Source organism: Thamnophis sirtalis, unplaced genomic scaffold (assembly GCF_051295495.1).
Source record: "Thamnophis sirtalis isolate CommonGarterSnake01/CBP01778 unplaced genomic scaffold, rThaSir2_p1.2 scaffold_13, whole genome shotgun sequence".
NCBI lineage: Eukaryota > Metazoa > Chordata > Lepidosauria > Squamata > Natricidae > Thamnophis > Thamnophis sirtalis.
Window position 1 is genome coordinate 52,552,571 of NW_028261393.1, and position 16,716 is coordinate 52,569,286.

Below are 16,716 nucleotides of genomic sequence, written 5' to 3' on the forward strand. Positions count from 1 at the left end.
TCCTCTCCATTCCTCTCCCCTCCCCCTCTCCCTCCCTCTTTTCTCCTTCCTTCCTTTCTCTTTTTCTCTTTTTTTCTTTCCTTTTTCTGTCTGTCTGTCTGTCTGTCTGTCTGTCTCTCTCTCTCTCTCTCTCTTTCTTTCTTTCTTTCTCTCTCTCTCTCACTCTCTTTCGAACCCCAATGCCCTAATGCTCCAGTTCATAAAAAGAGATAAGTGATATTTTATGCAACTGAAGAAAAATTAAGAAATACCTTCCAGGACACAATCTAACCACAAACTCTTCTTCCCCTCCTCTCCTCTCCATTCCTCTCCCCTCCCCCTCTCCCTCCCTCTTTTCTCCTTCCTTCCTTTCTCTTTTTCTCTTTTTTTTCTTTCCTTTTCTGTCTGTCTGTCTGTCTGTCTGTCTGTCTGTCTGTCTGTCTGTCTCTCTCTCTCTCTCTCTTTCTTTCTTTCTTTCTTTCTTTCTTTCTTTCTTTCTTTCTTTCTTTCTTTCTTTCTTTCTCTTTTGAACCCCAATGCCCTAATGCTCCAGTCATAAGAAGAGATAAGTGATATTTTATGCAGCTGAAGAAAAATTAAGAAATACCTTCCAAGACACATCTAACCTCAAAATCTTCTTCCCTCCTCTCCTCTCCATTCCTCTCCCCCCCTCTCCCTCCCTCTTTTCTCCTTCCTTCCTTTCTCTTTTTCTCTTTTTTTCTTTCCTTTTTCTGTCTGTCTGTCTCTCCCTCTCTCTCTCTCTCTCTCTCTTTCTTTCTTTTCTTTCTTTCTTTCTTTCTTTCTCTCTCTTTCGAACCCCAATGCCCTAATGCTCCAGTTCATAAGAAGAGATAAGTGATATTTTATACAGCTGAAGAAAAATTAAGCAATACCTTCCAGGACACAATCTAACCTCAAATTCCCCGACCATGAGCCGAGATAAAACCGAGATAAAACCAAATGCTTTCTGAGGTTTGCTGCTTAACCAGCTTAAAATGCGACACCGAGGTAAGGAAATAAATTACGGTGCCCATGTGCCATGAGCCTTTCCACAGCCGGCAAAGCATATTCCAGACTCCTAATCATCTGAAACAGAGATCATTTCCGTCTTCAGAGCTTCAGTGACACCTTATTCTAAGATTGAGCTCCAGGCTTCCCTTCGCTCTGACAGATGCTAACACAGCTCTTGCGATGAAAATGCTTGCAAATGCAATTTCCCTCACTAATGCAATATTTAAGCTGGGAAGAAATGGCTCCCTGCAATTTCTCACCGATTGTCCAATTTCAACAATACCCTAGTAAGCTAATAATGTTTACACGCGCGGAAAGAGAGAAAGAGAGGAGATAGTTAAACGATAATATATTTCCAGAACTGACAGAAAATTATTCTGGATTGTCTTCCAGAAGTGCTTGTGCCCCGAAGCAGCAAACCCCCCCCCCAAAAAAATTGACAGAGCAAATTATTAAAAAGTATGACAGTTCCAGGATCTTCCCCACCCTTCCCATTACAAAGGCAGCAACATATGCGAGAACTTTAATTCCCATTATCTAACTCAAGAAATTATCACTGTCTGCTGTGACTGAAGAGGTTCTGGGAAACAGGTTGAAAATTCTTTTAACAGTGCATTAGGAGAATCTATCCCAAATTGCCACATATTTCAAGATGCTGGCCAAAATTCATTTTGCAACCCTGTATTGGCAACTATGGGCCTTTTAGAAATGGCAGACTTCAACTCCCAGAATTCCTGATGGTTGCTCACCCCTAGTTCAGAAGAAAAGATCTGGGGTTTGAGGGGTGCAGCTTAAGGCACTGCGGCATCATAACATCCAGGGGTGGGTTGCTAATCCCGTTCCAACCGGTTTGGTTGGAACGGGGCCAGCGGCGTCCTCGTGCACGCGCGCAGTTCACGCATGCGTCTTAGCACCTGCGCGATGCTCCAGCTGCTCGCGGAGACTCACACAGGCGCTGTATGTGCCATCCAGCTGCTCGCGGAGAATTGCACAGGCGCTGTATGTGCCATGCACCTGCGTGGAAGCGCAGAAGCCTTCAAAGACCGGTAAGGAATGCGGGCGGCGGGTGGGCCCTTTGCCATTCCCAAAAGTTACTTACTTCCGGGTTCGCTGACCAACCGGTTCGCGGGTACCGCCGCGAACCGGTTGAAACCCACCCTGATAATATCCCCCAATAGTATTACAGGCATTAGAGACACCTAAATACTGCAACCAGATATTGTACATTTATAAGTAAGATGTCAATTTGCAGAGCATCCCTGGCCTGCTCTTGAGTTGCCATAGGCAAGAGGGGGGAACTGATGGAACAGTATGGCAGCCACAACCGAAGCACATTCCACGCATACCTTTCTCAAGGCTGTATCCCAGGTTACCTGCAACAGTTGGAGGGGCTTGGATCTTCGGGAATGTGATTTATGACACACCCTGAGGGGAGGGGGGGGGAACAGGGTCCTAATTGGGCTGTAAATAATGTGGGGGTCAGAGCTGACTTCACTTGGGTATGTGCCGACATGTTGTTGCTAATAAATAACAGGATTTCTTTTGAAGCTTGGCTCAAGGCTCATGATTTAATTAGGGCATCCGACAGAACCCTGTCATAGGAATGCTGCAGAACTTTTGATCTGGAAATTCAATCCCGAAGCAATTCAATCAAACCGATCAATCCGATTGGCGTTCTGCGTCGAAACAAACAAATGACGTTCAAATGAATGGTTCAAATTGTTGACTTCATTCAGGGGCCTTCCTATTGATTATCAATCATGGTCGTAAGTCAAGAACTATCTATATGAAGCCACTTTTTGCATTAAGAGACATGGAGGGAGGGGGGGTTGGAAAGACACCATCTGGAAAAAAGCAAAATGCATTCTTACCTCGTTCGGTATCATAGAGATATACGAATTTTTCCCAGTTATAGTATGTCAGAAGGCTTAAGATGGCCCCTTTCAGAGCTGGACGCATCTGGATGACAAACTGAACCTCAGCATCTGTTGGAAAGCTGGGCGTGATGAAAGATGTATGCAGTGCCCCACAAAAGGACGTCAGTGTGTTCATTGACATCTGGTCATAGAATCCAAAGATGGCATAGACTCCTCTGGAGAACTGGGAACAGACTGGGAAGAACAGAAGAACAAAGTAATTAGCATGGAGGGACATCGGCAGGAAGCATTCCAACACTTTGGAAATAACAATACCGCGTAGACTTACATTATGTACTACTTCATGGTGCTTCACAGCCTTCTCTAAGCACTTTACAGAGTCAGCCTATTGCCCTCCCCCCCAACAACAAACTGGGTCCTCATTTTATCGACCTCGGAAAGATGGAAGGTTGAGTCAACCTTGAGCCGGTCAAGATCGAACTCCTGGCAGCGGGCAGAGTTAGCAATAGCAATAGTACTTAGACTTATATACCACTTTACAGTACTTTACAGCCCTCTCTAAGCAATTTACAGAATCAGCATCTTCGTCTCAACAATCTGGGTCCTCATTTTACCAACCTCAGAAGGATGGAAGGCTGAGTCAACCTTGAGCCAGTCAGGATCGAACTCCTGGCAGTGGGCAGAATTAGCCTGCAATACTGCAGTCTCACCCCTTCACCACCACAATGCTTGTCGAAACAAGAGGTTGCCATTCTGATGACTTAAAAGTGTATGGTGAACAGTTGAAGCAGCTTGATATAGCTAACCCAGTGATGGCTAACCTTTTTGTCATCGCCTGCCAAAAGCGGGGGGAACGCAGGGGGTCGTGTGTTCACATGCCCTCCCCCCACACATGTGTGCACAACAACTGGACTTCAAAGACATTTTGCTTCTCAATCAAGAAGAGTTCTGAAGAACTGAAGAACCTTCTTGGTTGAAAATTGAAGAAGTTTTTTTTTCCCCAAGGTAATTGGACTTTGTTTGTCCTTGAAGACACTTTGCTTCTCAATCAAGAAGAATTCTGAAGAACTGAAGAACCTTCTTGGATGAGAACAGAAGAAGCTTCTTTTCCAAAAGACAACTGGAATTTGTTTGTCCTTGAAGACATTTTGCTCCTCAATCAAGAAGAATTCTGCAGAACTGAAGAACCTTCTTGGATGAGAACAGAAGAAGCTTCTTTTCTAAAAGGCAACTGGAATTTGTTTGTCCTTGAAGACATTTTGCTCCTCAATCAAGAAGAATTCTGCAGAACTGAAGAACCTTCTTGGATGAGAACAGAAGAAGCTTCTTTTCCAAAAGACAACTGGACTTTGTTTGTCCTTGAAGACACTTTGCTCCTCAATCAAGAAGAATTATGCAGAACTGAAGAACCTTCTTGGATGAGAACAGAAGAAGCTTCTTTTCCAAAAGGCAACTGGACTTTGTTTGTCCTTGAAGACATTTTGCTCCTCATGCAAGAAGAGTTCTGCAGAACTGAAGAACCTTCTTGGATGATGACAACTGGAGAAGCTTCTTAGATGAGAAGCAAGTCGTCCTCAAGGAGAAACAAACTCCGGTTGCCTTTTGAGAAAACACTTTTGGCACAACAATATTTGGTCTTGCTTATTACACCCAACCAGACACCTTCTTCACCCTTATAGGCCAAGCATCTCTCTCGCCTGCCTTTGTGGAGTTCAGAAGAAGTACGGATAGTAGAGTTGTGATTTCATTAATAGATCCTTGACTCCATGTAAAGTAGGCTGCAGACAGAATAAGCAGCTCATAAACGGGTTGTTAAATAAGCAATTTTGGCAACTCAAGATGAAGCAAGCAGTCATAAAAATTTCTTTTAGACGATACCCCCAGCTCCCTCCGCCTTATCTCCTTAATAATTAGGGCTCCTTAGAACCACTTTCCAATTTTACGCACTTACGTCGGGTATTTATTTCAGAAGGGCGGTGTGAGTTAATATCTTTTTTTAAACCCACATAAAATCAAGATACAAGGAGAATATGTAAACACAACAACGGTTAGAGTGGATGGAGGGAGGAGTAGAAGGAAAGATAGGAAGGAGAGGAGAAAGGAGAGGAATAGGAGAAAGGGAAAGGCAGAGGAAGTATGGGAGGGAATGTAAGAGTAGGAAAGATGGGAGGAATGGGAAGAAGAGGGGAAGGGTAAAGGGGAGGAAGGGGAAGGAGGGAAGGGAAAGGAGAGGAGGAAGGAAGAAAGGAGAGAAGAAAGAGAAGAAAGGGGGTAAGAAGGAGGGAGGGAAGGAGAGGAGAGAAGAAAGGAGGGAAGGAAGGAGGGAAGGAAGGAGAGAAGAAAGGAGGGAAGGAAGGAGGGAATATAGGAGAGAAGGAAGGGGGGAAGGAAGGAGGAAAGGAAGGGGGAAAGGAAGGAGAGAAGGAGAAAAGAAAGGAGGGAAGGAAGGAAGGAGGGAATGAAGGAGGGAAGGAGAGAAGGAGGGAAGGGGAAGGAGGGAGGGAAGGAAGGGGAGTAGGAGAGAAGAAACGAGGGAAGGAAAGAGGGAGGGAGGGAAGAAGAAGTAGGACCGTTGTAAGATAAGATGGATCTATGGGATGATAAAAAAGCAATCTTCAAGTATATTGTCAACAGTAGGGAAAAATTGTTATAAATACATATTATTAATAACAGTTATGAGATCATATAATTGTGAATGTATATATGAAATTGATAAAATAAAAAAAAATAAAAAAAATCAAGATACTAATCATGTTTGTTTTAGCTTTTCCAGTTCAGTATATTAAAAGGTGGTCCTTTAGAGAAGGTAACCACTCTAGAATTCCCTCTTTCCGCATGAACCTCCTCAGTTATCTAGGCGTTTGTCCGATATTGTGTTTTATTGAAGTACACTTAGCCATTGCCTGAGCAGGTAACGCTGCAGAAACAGTCCTTTCTCAAATGCTTCTCTGCTCCAGGATTTTGCTCCAAGCTCTCTCTCTCTCTCTGTGTCTCCCTCTCCCCACCCTCTCTCTCCCTCCCTCCCTCTCTCTCCCCCACTCTCTCTCCCCCTCTCTCTCCCTCTTCCCCCCTCTCTCTCCAAACTTGAAAAACAAATGAAAACAGTTCTGCTTCTCTGGGTCAGTAGTGAATTAGTGGAATCTGGCAGCAGACCGTGACTTCCTTTGACCCACATTGTTTATTTTATTTTATTTTTTCCTTGGGATTAGTTGTTGGTTTCATTTGCAGCTGGTAAGCCATCTTAAGTACCACTGCAGCAGACCAACAAAAGAAATCTGGGAACACTATTAAAAAAATAGTCTCCCTTCCTCCCTCCCCCCTCTCCTCCTCCTCCTCCTCCTCCTCCTCCTCCTCCTCCTCCTCCTCCTCCTCCTCCTCTTCTTCTTCTTCTTCTTCTTCTTCTTCTTCTCTCTCTCTCTCTCTCTCTCTCCCTCCCTCTCTCTCTCTCTCTCTCTCCCCATTCGGAAGCTCTGCTCCCAAAGCCAAAATTTATGTCAACTCTGAGTCATGAATCTGCTTGTTTCCTCCCTCGTCACCCCCCACCTCACCTCCCCCTTGGCAATTGCCTGAATGTGAAGATTCTGCAAACATTTGGTGAAAAGAAGAAAGTAAGGAGTGAAATTGATGGCTTGGCCTACAACTTGCTGAATGTGAATAAAGACATTGGGTAGTCTCCCTCCCCTCCCCTCTTTCTCTTTCTCCCTCTCCTTCTCTCTCCCTCTCCTTCTCTCTCCCTTTTTCTCTCTCCCTCCCCCTCGTTCCCTCCCTTTCCCTCCCTTTCTCTCTCCCCCTCTCCTTTTCTCCCTCCTTCTCTCTCCCTCTCATTCCCTCTCTCCCCTTCTCCATTTCTCTCCCTCTCTCCCTCCTGTTCTCCCCCTCCCCCTTCCCTCCATCTCATTCCCTCTCCCTCTCTTTCCTTCTCCCTCCCCTTCTCTCCCTCTCACCCTCCTTCTCTCCCTCCCTCTCACCCTCTCTTCTCCTATCCCTCCTTTTTCTTCTCTCTTCCCCTTTGCCTCTCTCCCTCTCCCTCTCTTCCACTCTCTCCTTCTCCCTCTTTTTCTTTTATTCCAGGCTCATGCTTTCATGGCTAATTTTTAAATTGTATTAATGTTATCAATAGTATTAATAACTTTGCTGTTCTTGTGACTTGAATAGGAGCTTGCACTTTTAACCCAAAAGTCCCGTGTTTCATGCCCGCCATGCTTTAGTCTCCTGGAAATAAACCAGAAGACCCTCAAAATTAGGATTAACGTGATTTGACGCTATCTAAGCAAATGCATAAGGCTTTTAACTGCTTAGCTATTTTAACTGTTTTATGTTAGGTCACGGTGAAGCTTTTCCCCCCCCAACAGCCTATCTCTATCTAATCTTGCATTCTATGCAGGTGAAACTTCCTTGTTATCAGCCAATAAGCATCTCTCATCGATTCCCAAAGTCTCAGAAAAGGGATGGGCAGACAATTAAAAAAGAGGAAAGGAGAAAGAAGGATAGGGAACTGTAGACAGATGAACTCTGAAAGTTGGACCATAAGGAAGGCTGAGCGCCAAAGAATTGAGGCCTTTGATCTGTGGTGCTGGAGAAGACTCCTGCGATTCCCTTGGACTGCAAGGCGATCAAACCGGTCAGTCCTAGAGGAGATCAACTCTGACTTCTCTTTAGAAGGCCAGATCCTGAAGAGGAAACTCAAATCCTTTGGCCACCTAATGAGAAGAGCCTAATGCTCTTCTTTATTAGAGAAGAGCCTCATGCTGGGAAAGATGGAGGGCAAAAGAAGAAAGGGACGACAGAGAATGAAGTGGCTGGATGGAGTCACCGAAGCAGTCGGTGTGAGCTTCAATGTACTCCAGGGGATGGTAGAGGACAGGAAGGGCCTGGAGGAAGGTCGTCCATGGGGTCGCGATGGGTCAAACATGACTTTGCAACTAACACCAAGAACAACAACAACAACAACACAGATGAAACATGAAGTTAGGCCAAGCTGTTACAATAAAAGTATCAAGAACCAACCCCCACCCCCCCACCCAAGAACATAATAGTTGCGGCAGATACATTTAGTCTGGTTGGTGTTCAATTTTTAATGTTATGATCTTTATTCCAAGCCACCGTTGTTAAGTGAATCATTGCAGTTGGAAAGTTAGCAACCCGGTTGTTATGTGAGTCTGACATCACTGGAGGTTTTCAAAGAAAAGACTGGACAACCAGCTGCCTGAAAATGATATAGGGCCTCCTGCTTGAGTAGGGAGTTGGACTAGAAGATCTCCAAGGTCCCTTCCAGATCTATTCTGATCCAAGAGCCGTGGTGGCGCAGGGGTTAGAATGCAGCTCAGCAGGCTACTTCTGCTGACTGCCGGCAATTCGGCAATTCGATTCTCACCAACCCAAGGTTGACTTGGCCTTCCATCCTTACGAGGGGGGTAAAATGAGGACCCAGATTGTTGGGGGCAAGAGGCTGACTCTGTAATTCTCTTGGAGAGGACAGTAAAAGCACTGTGATGTGGTATATAAGTCTATGTGCTATAGTTTCCTTCCTTCCCTCCCTCCCTCCCCTCCCCTCCCCTCCCCATCCATCCATCCATACAACCATACATCCCAGCTGAAGGTTGATTTATCCTTCCATCCTTCCAAGGTATGTAAAATGAGGACCCAGATTGTTTGGGGGCAATAAGCAGACTTAATAAACTGCTTATACGGGACCGTAAAACATTATGGGATGGTCTCTAAGTCTAAGTGCTATTGCTATCATTTGCTATTGCAGCCTACTCTGCTTACTGCCAGGAGTTCGATCCTGACCAGCTTCAGGTTGACTCAGCCTTCCATCCTTCTGAGGTGGGTAAAATGAGGACCCAGATTGTTGGGGGAAAGAGGCTGACTCTGCAAACCGCTTAGAGAGGGCTGTAAAGTACTGAGAAGTTGTATATAAGTCTAAGTGCCATTGCTATCATACCTTGAATCAGTGCTCCAACTAACAAGCAAACCATTAAACAAGACTTGTTAAACAAGTCTTAAACAAGAGAGAGGAGGGAGAAGAGAAAGAGGAAATCACTTGGTAATGTCAGATACCTGGTAGACAAGGGATGTAATGTAGCAATTTTAGTTTATCTCTATTAACAGGAAACTTTGAACTATTTCAAGATATCTCTTAGAAGAAAGCAAACCCATAGGGAGCTCTTGTTGAACTTTCAAATGATACTGCGAGATTCCATTAAATTCCCAGAGCATCTTTGCTGAAAGCCTTCCTGGCAGGGATATAGTTATTACACTTTCCCAGGGTCCCGTGTGTGTGTGTGTGTGTGTGTGTGTGTGTGTGTGTGTGTGTGTGTGTGTGTGGAGAGAGAGGGAGGAGAGGGAAAGGGAGGGAGAGAGGGAGGAAGGGAGGGAGGCTGAGCACCAAAGAATGGAGGCCTTTGAACTCTGGTGCTGGAGAAGACTCCTGCGACTCCCTTGGACTGCAAGGTGATCCAACCAGTCAGTCCTAGTGGAGATCAACCCTGACTGCTCTTTAGAAGGCCAGATCCTGAAGAGGAAACTCAAAGACTTTGGCCACCTAATGAGATGGAAGAACTCACTGGAGAAGAGCCTCATGCTGGGAATGATTGAGGGCAAAAGAAGAAGGGGACGACAGAGAATGAGGTGGCTGGATGGAGTCACCGAAGCAGCCGGCGTGAGCTTAGATGGACTCCAGAGGATGGTAGAGGACAAGAAGGCCTGGAGGAACATTGTCCCTGGGGTCGCGATGGGTTGGACACAGCTTTGCAACTAACAATATATAGATAAGGATAAAGATTCCCCTCGCACATGCGTGCTAGTCATTCCTGACTCTAGGGTACATCTCTGTTTCAAAGCCGAAGAGCCAGAGCTATCCGAAGACATCTCCATGGTCATGTGGCCGGTATGACTAAATGCCAAAGACGCACGGAATGCTGTTACCTTCCCACCAAAGGTGGTCCCTATTTTTCTACTTGCATTTTTACACGCTTTCAAACTGCTAAGTTGGCAGAAGCTGGGACATGTAACAGGAGCTCACTTTGTCACAGCGGCACTAGGGATTCGAACTGCCGACCTTTCGGATCAACAAGCTCAGCGTTTTAGCCACTGAGCCACCGCTTGTGAGTAATGCATTGCCATTTCTGACGTGAGCTTTAATCTGGGAGGCTAACTGCGCTTTTCCCACTGGCTTTTGCAACCGTGGGTTGGTCTTAATAAAGCAAGAATTTGGGGTTATTTTCTTTTCTCCCAGATCTCTTCATATTTTAAAGGGGAAAAGTCAAGATTGTGTTCCCACCGTTATCGGTTAACTGTAGTTTTTGATTCCCGTTCGGGTTGCAAACTCCCCCAAGTCTGATTAAATACAAAGATTTCTGTTTTGTGAAACTTAAGGATAACCGTATTTCGGAGACAATTCTGAATTCCTGGTAGTTATTCTGAGAGCATTAGTATTTTGTTTTTGTGCTTCCTGAAGCCCCCGATCTTCCACTGCTCCCGGATAAGAAATGCGCTTATCCCTGTTATTTCAACTTAAGGAAAGTGCTAAAAGTAGAATTTGGAGAGACGATAAAACAAAAATGAAAAAGGAATTGTGTCCCTTATAACCAGAGCCGATTAGGAGCCCCATCAATTTGCTTCTGAATGTCTGGTTTGGCTCGTAATTAGCTTGCCTAAATATCAAGCTGTTCCAGGCATTGTAATTATTATTTTCTTTAAAAAAAATGAATTTTGCAAGGTTGAATGGCCCATCGTTTAATTTGGAAGACTGTCGAAGAAGAAAATTTTTCATCAAAAAAGCACAAGGGGAAATCACTTGACACACAAAGAAATGAATGCCAGGGGTTTAAATCCCAAAGGTGCTTTTTCACTGGACTTTCTGTGTGTGTTTTTTTCCTTGAAGATGTTTCGCTTCTCATCCAAAAAGCTTCTTCGGTCCAGAACTGAAGAAGCTTCTTGGATGAGAAGCAAAACATTTTTTAAATTTTTTTTTATTTTAAACTCATCAACACATCAACAAAAACAAACACATGACTTAAAACAACATAGGAACAAGAAGTTCCATCATGTATCATACAGCAGCTCCATATCGGTTTCTTTACAGTTAAGTGTTTTCCCTTCTATACATTTCTATCTTGCATTCATGGTCTCCTTATTCGTTATCCATTTTTATGTACAATTCTATGTTTATTTATACTTAGCTATTTATAAGAAAATATTGTTACCTATATTGTGTTTTATATTCTTACTGTCATTTATTCTCTTACATACAATTATAGGTATACATTCACATAGTTATTCTTTTTCTTTGCCATTCTTATACTTTTATACTATTTTCCATTTAAAAGGTTATAATATACAGTTTGAGTTGCTTTGCTTACCATCCCTAGTGCCTATTGTAACACCGCCTTATTTTCCCTTTCTTTTCTCCCTCCCTTCCTTCTCTACTTCCTTCCTCCTCTCCTTCCCCTTCTTTCTTCCCTTACCTCTCCCCTACTCCTACCCTCTCTCTTCCCCTTCCTGCCCTCTCTCCTTCTCTTTCTCTCCCTTCCACCCTCCTCTCCTTCTCTTTCTCTCCCTTCCACCCACCTCTCCTTACCTCTTTCTCTCCCTTCCACCCACCTCTCCTTACCTCTTTCTCTCCCTTCCACCCTCCTCTCCTTCTCTTTCTCTCCCTTCCACCCACCTCTCCTTACCTCTTTCTCTCCCTTCCACCCACCTCTCCTTACCTCTTTCTCTCCCTTCCACCCTCCTCTCCTTCTCTTTCTCTCCCTTCCACCCACCTCTCCTTATCTCTTTCTCTCCCTTCCACCCACCTCTCCTTACCTCTTTCTCTCTCTTCCACCCACCTCTCCTTACCTCTTTCTCTCCCTTCCACCCACCTCTCCTTACCTCTTTCTCTCCCTTCCACCCACCTCTCCTTACCTCTTTCTCTCCCTTCCACCCTCCTCTCCTTCTCTTTCTCTCCCTTCCACCCTCCTCTCCTTCTCTTTCTCTCCCTTCCACCCTCCTCTCCTTACCTCTTTCTCTCCCTTCCACCCACCTCTCCTTACCTTTTTCGAGAAGCAAAACATTTTCAAGTTTAAAAAAACTAAGAAAGTCTACTTGCTTGTTTTGGGAAAGCACCTTTGGGACAATCATGACTTGGATGACTGAGAATTTCCATACCACCTGAGATTTAATGGACCCCAGCTTAGCTGACTGCATACATATTCCTCCCAATATAATCCCGAAATAATGAACAACATTCATTATAGTCAAAGTAGTCTCAGCGAGTCCCTTCTGTTCTGTCGTTCTCGTCCATCTAATAGATGAACAGATTAACAGAGTTGGGAGGGACAATGGAGGTCATCTAGTCCAACCCCCACCCACCCAAGCAAGAGACCCTACACCATTTCTGACAGATGGTAGTCCAGTCTCTTCTTCTTTTTTTTAATTTATTTTTTTTATTTTCAAAACAAACACAACACATAAAATCTTCCTTCTTTACATACTGTAGAAAGTGTATCAGTTGGTTACAAAAGGTTTTCGTGCATATCTTCCACAGTCATCAAGCATAATTCATATTAACTCAAGTATTTTAACTCAAATATTTATACATGTTACCCTTATACCTCCATTTTTATTTGACTATAATTATTTAAATGTCCATCATAAAATATACTGAAATTTAATACATAACCACATACTGGCATTTTATTTAATATTTCTAAAATCCTCCAATAACACTGAATCCTTATGTCCTATTCTAGCTAAACATCCATAATATTTAATAACAGACTTTTCTAATCCTACTTTCCAAATCGCTGTTGGCAATTTTCATCTAGTTTCCTTATATTATACTCATATATATGTAGTCCAGTCTCTTCTTGAAAGCTTCCAGTGATGAAGCTCCCACAACTTTTGTTCCATCGGTTGATCACTCTCACTGTCAGAAAATTCCTCCTTATTACTAGGTTGACTCTTTCCTTGTTCAGTTTCCATCCATTATTCCTTGTCTGGCCTTCAGGTGCTTTGGAAAATAGCTTGACTCCTTCCTCTCTGTGGCAGCTCCTCAAATATTGGAAGACTGCTCTCATGTCTCCCCTGGTCCTTCTCTTCACTAGACAAGCCATGCCCAGTTCCTGCAACCATTCATTGTATGTTTCATCCTCCAGTCCTCGAATCATCTTGATTGCTCTTCTCTTCACCCTTTCTAGAATCTCAACATCTTTTTTAGAGTGTCCAGTCTCTTCTTGAAAGCTTCCAGTGATGAAGCTCCCACAACTTCTGAAGGCAACTTCTGTTCCATTGATTGATTGTTCTCACTGTCAGAAAATCCCTCCTTATTTCTAGATTGAATCTCTCCTTGATCAGTTTCCATCCATTATTCCTTGTCTTGCCTTCAGGTGCTTTGGAAAATAGCTTGACCCCCTCCTCTATGTGGCAGCCCCTCAAATATTGGAAGACTGCTATCATGTCTCCCCTGGTCCTTCTCTTCACTAGACTACCCATGCCCAGTTCTTGCAACTGTTCATGGTATGTTTAATCCTGTTGGTTGCTCTTCTCTGCACTCTTTCTAGAGTCTCAACATCTTTTTTACAGTGAGGCGACCATAACCGGATGCAATATTCTAGGTCTGGAATATACATCATGTATGTATATATGTATGTATGTATGTATGTATGTATGTATGTATGTATGTATGTATAGAAACCCGCCATCCTGGGCCCAAGGTTTGGGAATCCAGGCTCTGCTTGTCACAAGCCAGGACAAGGGGGGAGTAATGGAGGAGTAATACCTCCTTAAAAAACCTTGGTCCAGCTGGCCCAGGTGGTAGCACCTCGTAAGGGCCCCTTCCCAGGGTTACAGGAGAAGACGGTCAACGGTTTTGAAGGTGGAAGAGGGCTCTACGCCCCAACGGCAGATAAAGCGGCAGAACCATATCCTAATGGACCTTCAGCTTGTTTGGAGGTTCTAGTAGGGGAGCGCAGCTATCGTATACCCTTGACCAAAGATTGGTACACTCCTTCTATCTGGGATGGTCGTCCTCTTCCACCGAGCGCACAGCTGCAGGAGGGACGCACACATGGAGCAGTGAGGGAGGAAGGGGACACCCGCCTAGCCAGCCAGATCAGCTGAATCAACCCTGGCGATCAATGGGGTGACAGATGTCGCAGCCAGATCGCCCTCACATCCCATATCCTAAGGGAAGGGAAACTCTGATTACAAACCTCCACTGCCTTATGGCTACATCCACTACTGGAAAAGGCTTCAGGAGTCAACCTGGAGGCAAAATCCGGAGCCAGAGTCCTGGAAGCATTTCATGACTGTGTACAACCACATTCTGGTGACTCCTGCAGTGCAGCTGGAACCAATCGTATCAGTTCTGCCGTTCCATTGGACTATTTCAACCACATGGAGAAGAGGGATCTGCTACTTGGCTAACAGTCTATCCTCCCTATTAATCTATCCAGGCCTCATGCTGGAGAGGACACTCCAGCTTTGACCTCTTTCCAGAGCACGATACCATGGTCTTTTGAGACTGAAGGATGCCAACACATCATTTGTGCAACAGTGTCAGGATAAGGAATAATGTAAACTAACCCAAATGATGTAACGGGAGCAATTGATGATTTTGAATGAATGGGCATGCCGGTTTAATGTGCTCCATCTTTCCAAACGGTTCCAGGAAGTGAGGATTTGAAGTGTGGTTGTGGGTGTGATTTTTGTCAAAGGAAGCTCCAGAGAAAATAGATGATGTTTTCCTCACCGGCAGATGATTGTTTGAGTTTACCAAGGATCTTTCCAAGGGAGCTAAAATCCAGAGAAGCTTTTTTCTACTCCAGTGGGCATGAGATGTCAGGGTACATAATCTTTTATGGACAACGGGCCTTACCAGACAATTAAATGGAGCACTGAATGAAACAGATCTATCAAGAATTGCCCTCAAAAATGTAAATGAGATCAGGAGAAAAGGTAGAAATTAAAAATGGACTTCTCTGAAAATAAATAAAATTGATCAACGCAGGGACCCCTCTTTGCTTTGTAAATGTTCTTCTCCTGCTTGCATTAACCTCACAATTGGGTGAGCACCATCTCAGCCAGTTTTAGGGGGCTCCATGCATATCTTTCAAGAGCCCCAAAGCTCTGTTTTAGGCCCAGTACTCTTCAATGTCTTCATCAATGACTTGGACAAGGGGATAGATGGGGAACTCATCAAATTTGCAGATGACACCAAACTGGCAGGAATACTCCAACACTCCAGAAGACAGGCTCAAGATACAGAAGGATCTTGACAGACTTGAACATTAGGTGCTATCTCACAAAATGAAATTCAATGGTGAAAAGAGTCAGGTTCTACATTTAGACAAGAAAAATGAAATGCACAGGTACAGTATAGATGGTACCTTGCTCAATAGTAGTAGCTGTGAGAGGGATCTCGGAGTCATAGTGGACAACCTTTTAAATAGGAGCCAGCCGTGTGCAGCAGCTGCCAAAAAAGCCAACCCAGTTCTATGCTGCATAAACAGAGGGATAAAATCAAGATCAGATGGTATTAATACCACTTCATAAGGCCTTGGTAAGGACATACTTGGAATACTGCCTCCAGTTTTGGTCGCCACAATGTAAAAACGGTGTGGAGTCTCTTGAAAGAGTGCAGAGAAGAGCAGCAAAGATGATTAGGGGACTGGAGGCTAAAACATATGAAGAACGGTTGCAAGAACTGGGTATGTCTAGTTTAATGAAAAGAAGGACTAGGGGAGACATGATAGCAGTCTTCCAAAATCTCAGGGGTTGCCACAAAGAAGAGAGAGTCAAGCTATTCTACCAAACACCTGAGGGTAGAACAAGAAGCAGTGGGTGGAAACTGATCAAGGAGAGAAGCAACTTAGAATTAAGGAGAAATTCCCTGACAGTGAGAACAATTAATCAGTGGAACAGCTTGCCTCCAGAAGTTGTGAATGCTTCAACACTGGAGGTTTTGAAGAAGATGTTGGATAACCATTTGTCTGATGTGGTGTAGGGTTTCCTGCCTAAGTAGGGGGTTGGACTAGAAGACCTCCAAGGTCCCTTCCAACTCTGCTATTGTATTCTAAGCCCCATCTTTGGTCCTGCATCCCGCTCACTCCCCGATACTTGGGACCCACTGCAATGCAAAACAGCTGGAGATGAACGCTCCAGATGTGGCATTCAGCACCGGCGCCCAAAAGGATGCCTTCCTACATATTTATTTTCCTCTAAATGAAAGTGGGGGGAAAAAAGCACCCAGCCACAGTATTATAAAGTTTCCTCGATGCAAATTATGCCTAATCAGTATTTATCAGGCTTGGTTAATTGGCACATCACAAAAGAGACGTCTGAAGTAGTGTATTCATAATGAGCACGCCAAACAACAAGGATTGCAATCAGACAATGAGCAACTGATTGCACAAACAGGAAGTCGTTGGGTTTCCTGAATATGTCACACTTCAGCCGAAGAGACAGTGCACCAATTGATGCATCTGCCAAGGGGGGGAGGGGGGGAGAGGGCCTAGGCAAGGTGTTCTGAAGTCTAGCAGAAGTATATTGATATGGAAGCATAAATACCATCAACATAGAATGGAGTTTGCTCAGAAGCTGAAATACACCAATAAGAGGAGGAGAGGGAAACAGAGGAGAGAAGAAAGATAGGAAGAGAGGGATAGGAGAGAGGGTAAGGGGGGAAGATGAGGAGGATAAGGAGGAGTGGAATGAAGAGAGAGGAGAAGGAGAAAAGAAGGGGAAGTAGAGTAGAAAAGGATGATGGAGGGAAGAAAGGAGGTAGGAGAGAGTTAGAAGAAAGAGGTGTATGGAGAGCAGAAGAGCTAATAATGGGTTTTTATCTTTCTGGGTGTTGATGACAAGA

General features: G+C 44.3%; 1 protein-coding gene across 1 annotated transcript in view; it reads right to left on the bottom strand.

The window, feature by feature from the left end:
* GRIA3 (glutamate ionotropic receptor AMPA type subunit 3) overlaps window positions 1-16,716 on the bottom strand; it is a 172,259-nt gene that overhangs the window by 125,014 nt on the left and 30,529 nt on the right. The window contains 1 exon segment of the mRNA XM_087727511.1: window positions 2,862-3,101. Within this exon segment, the coding sequence (XP_087583637.1) occupies window positions 2,862-3,101 (240 nt within the window).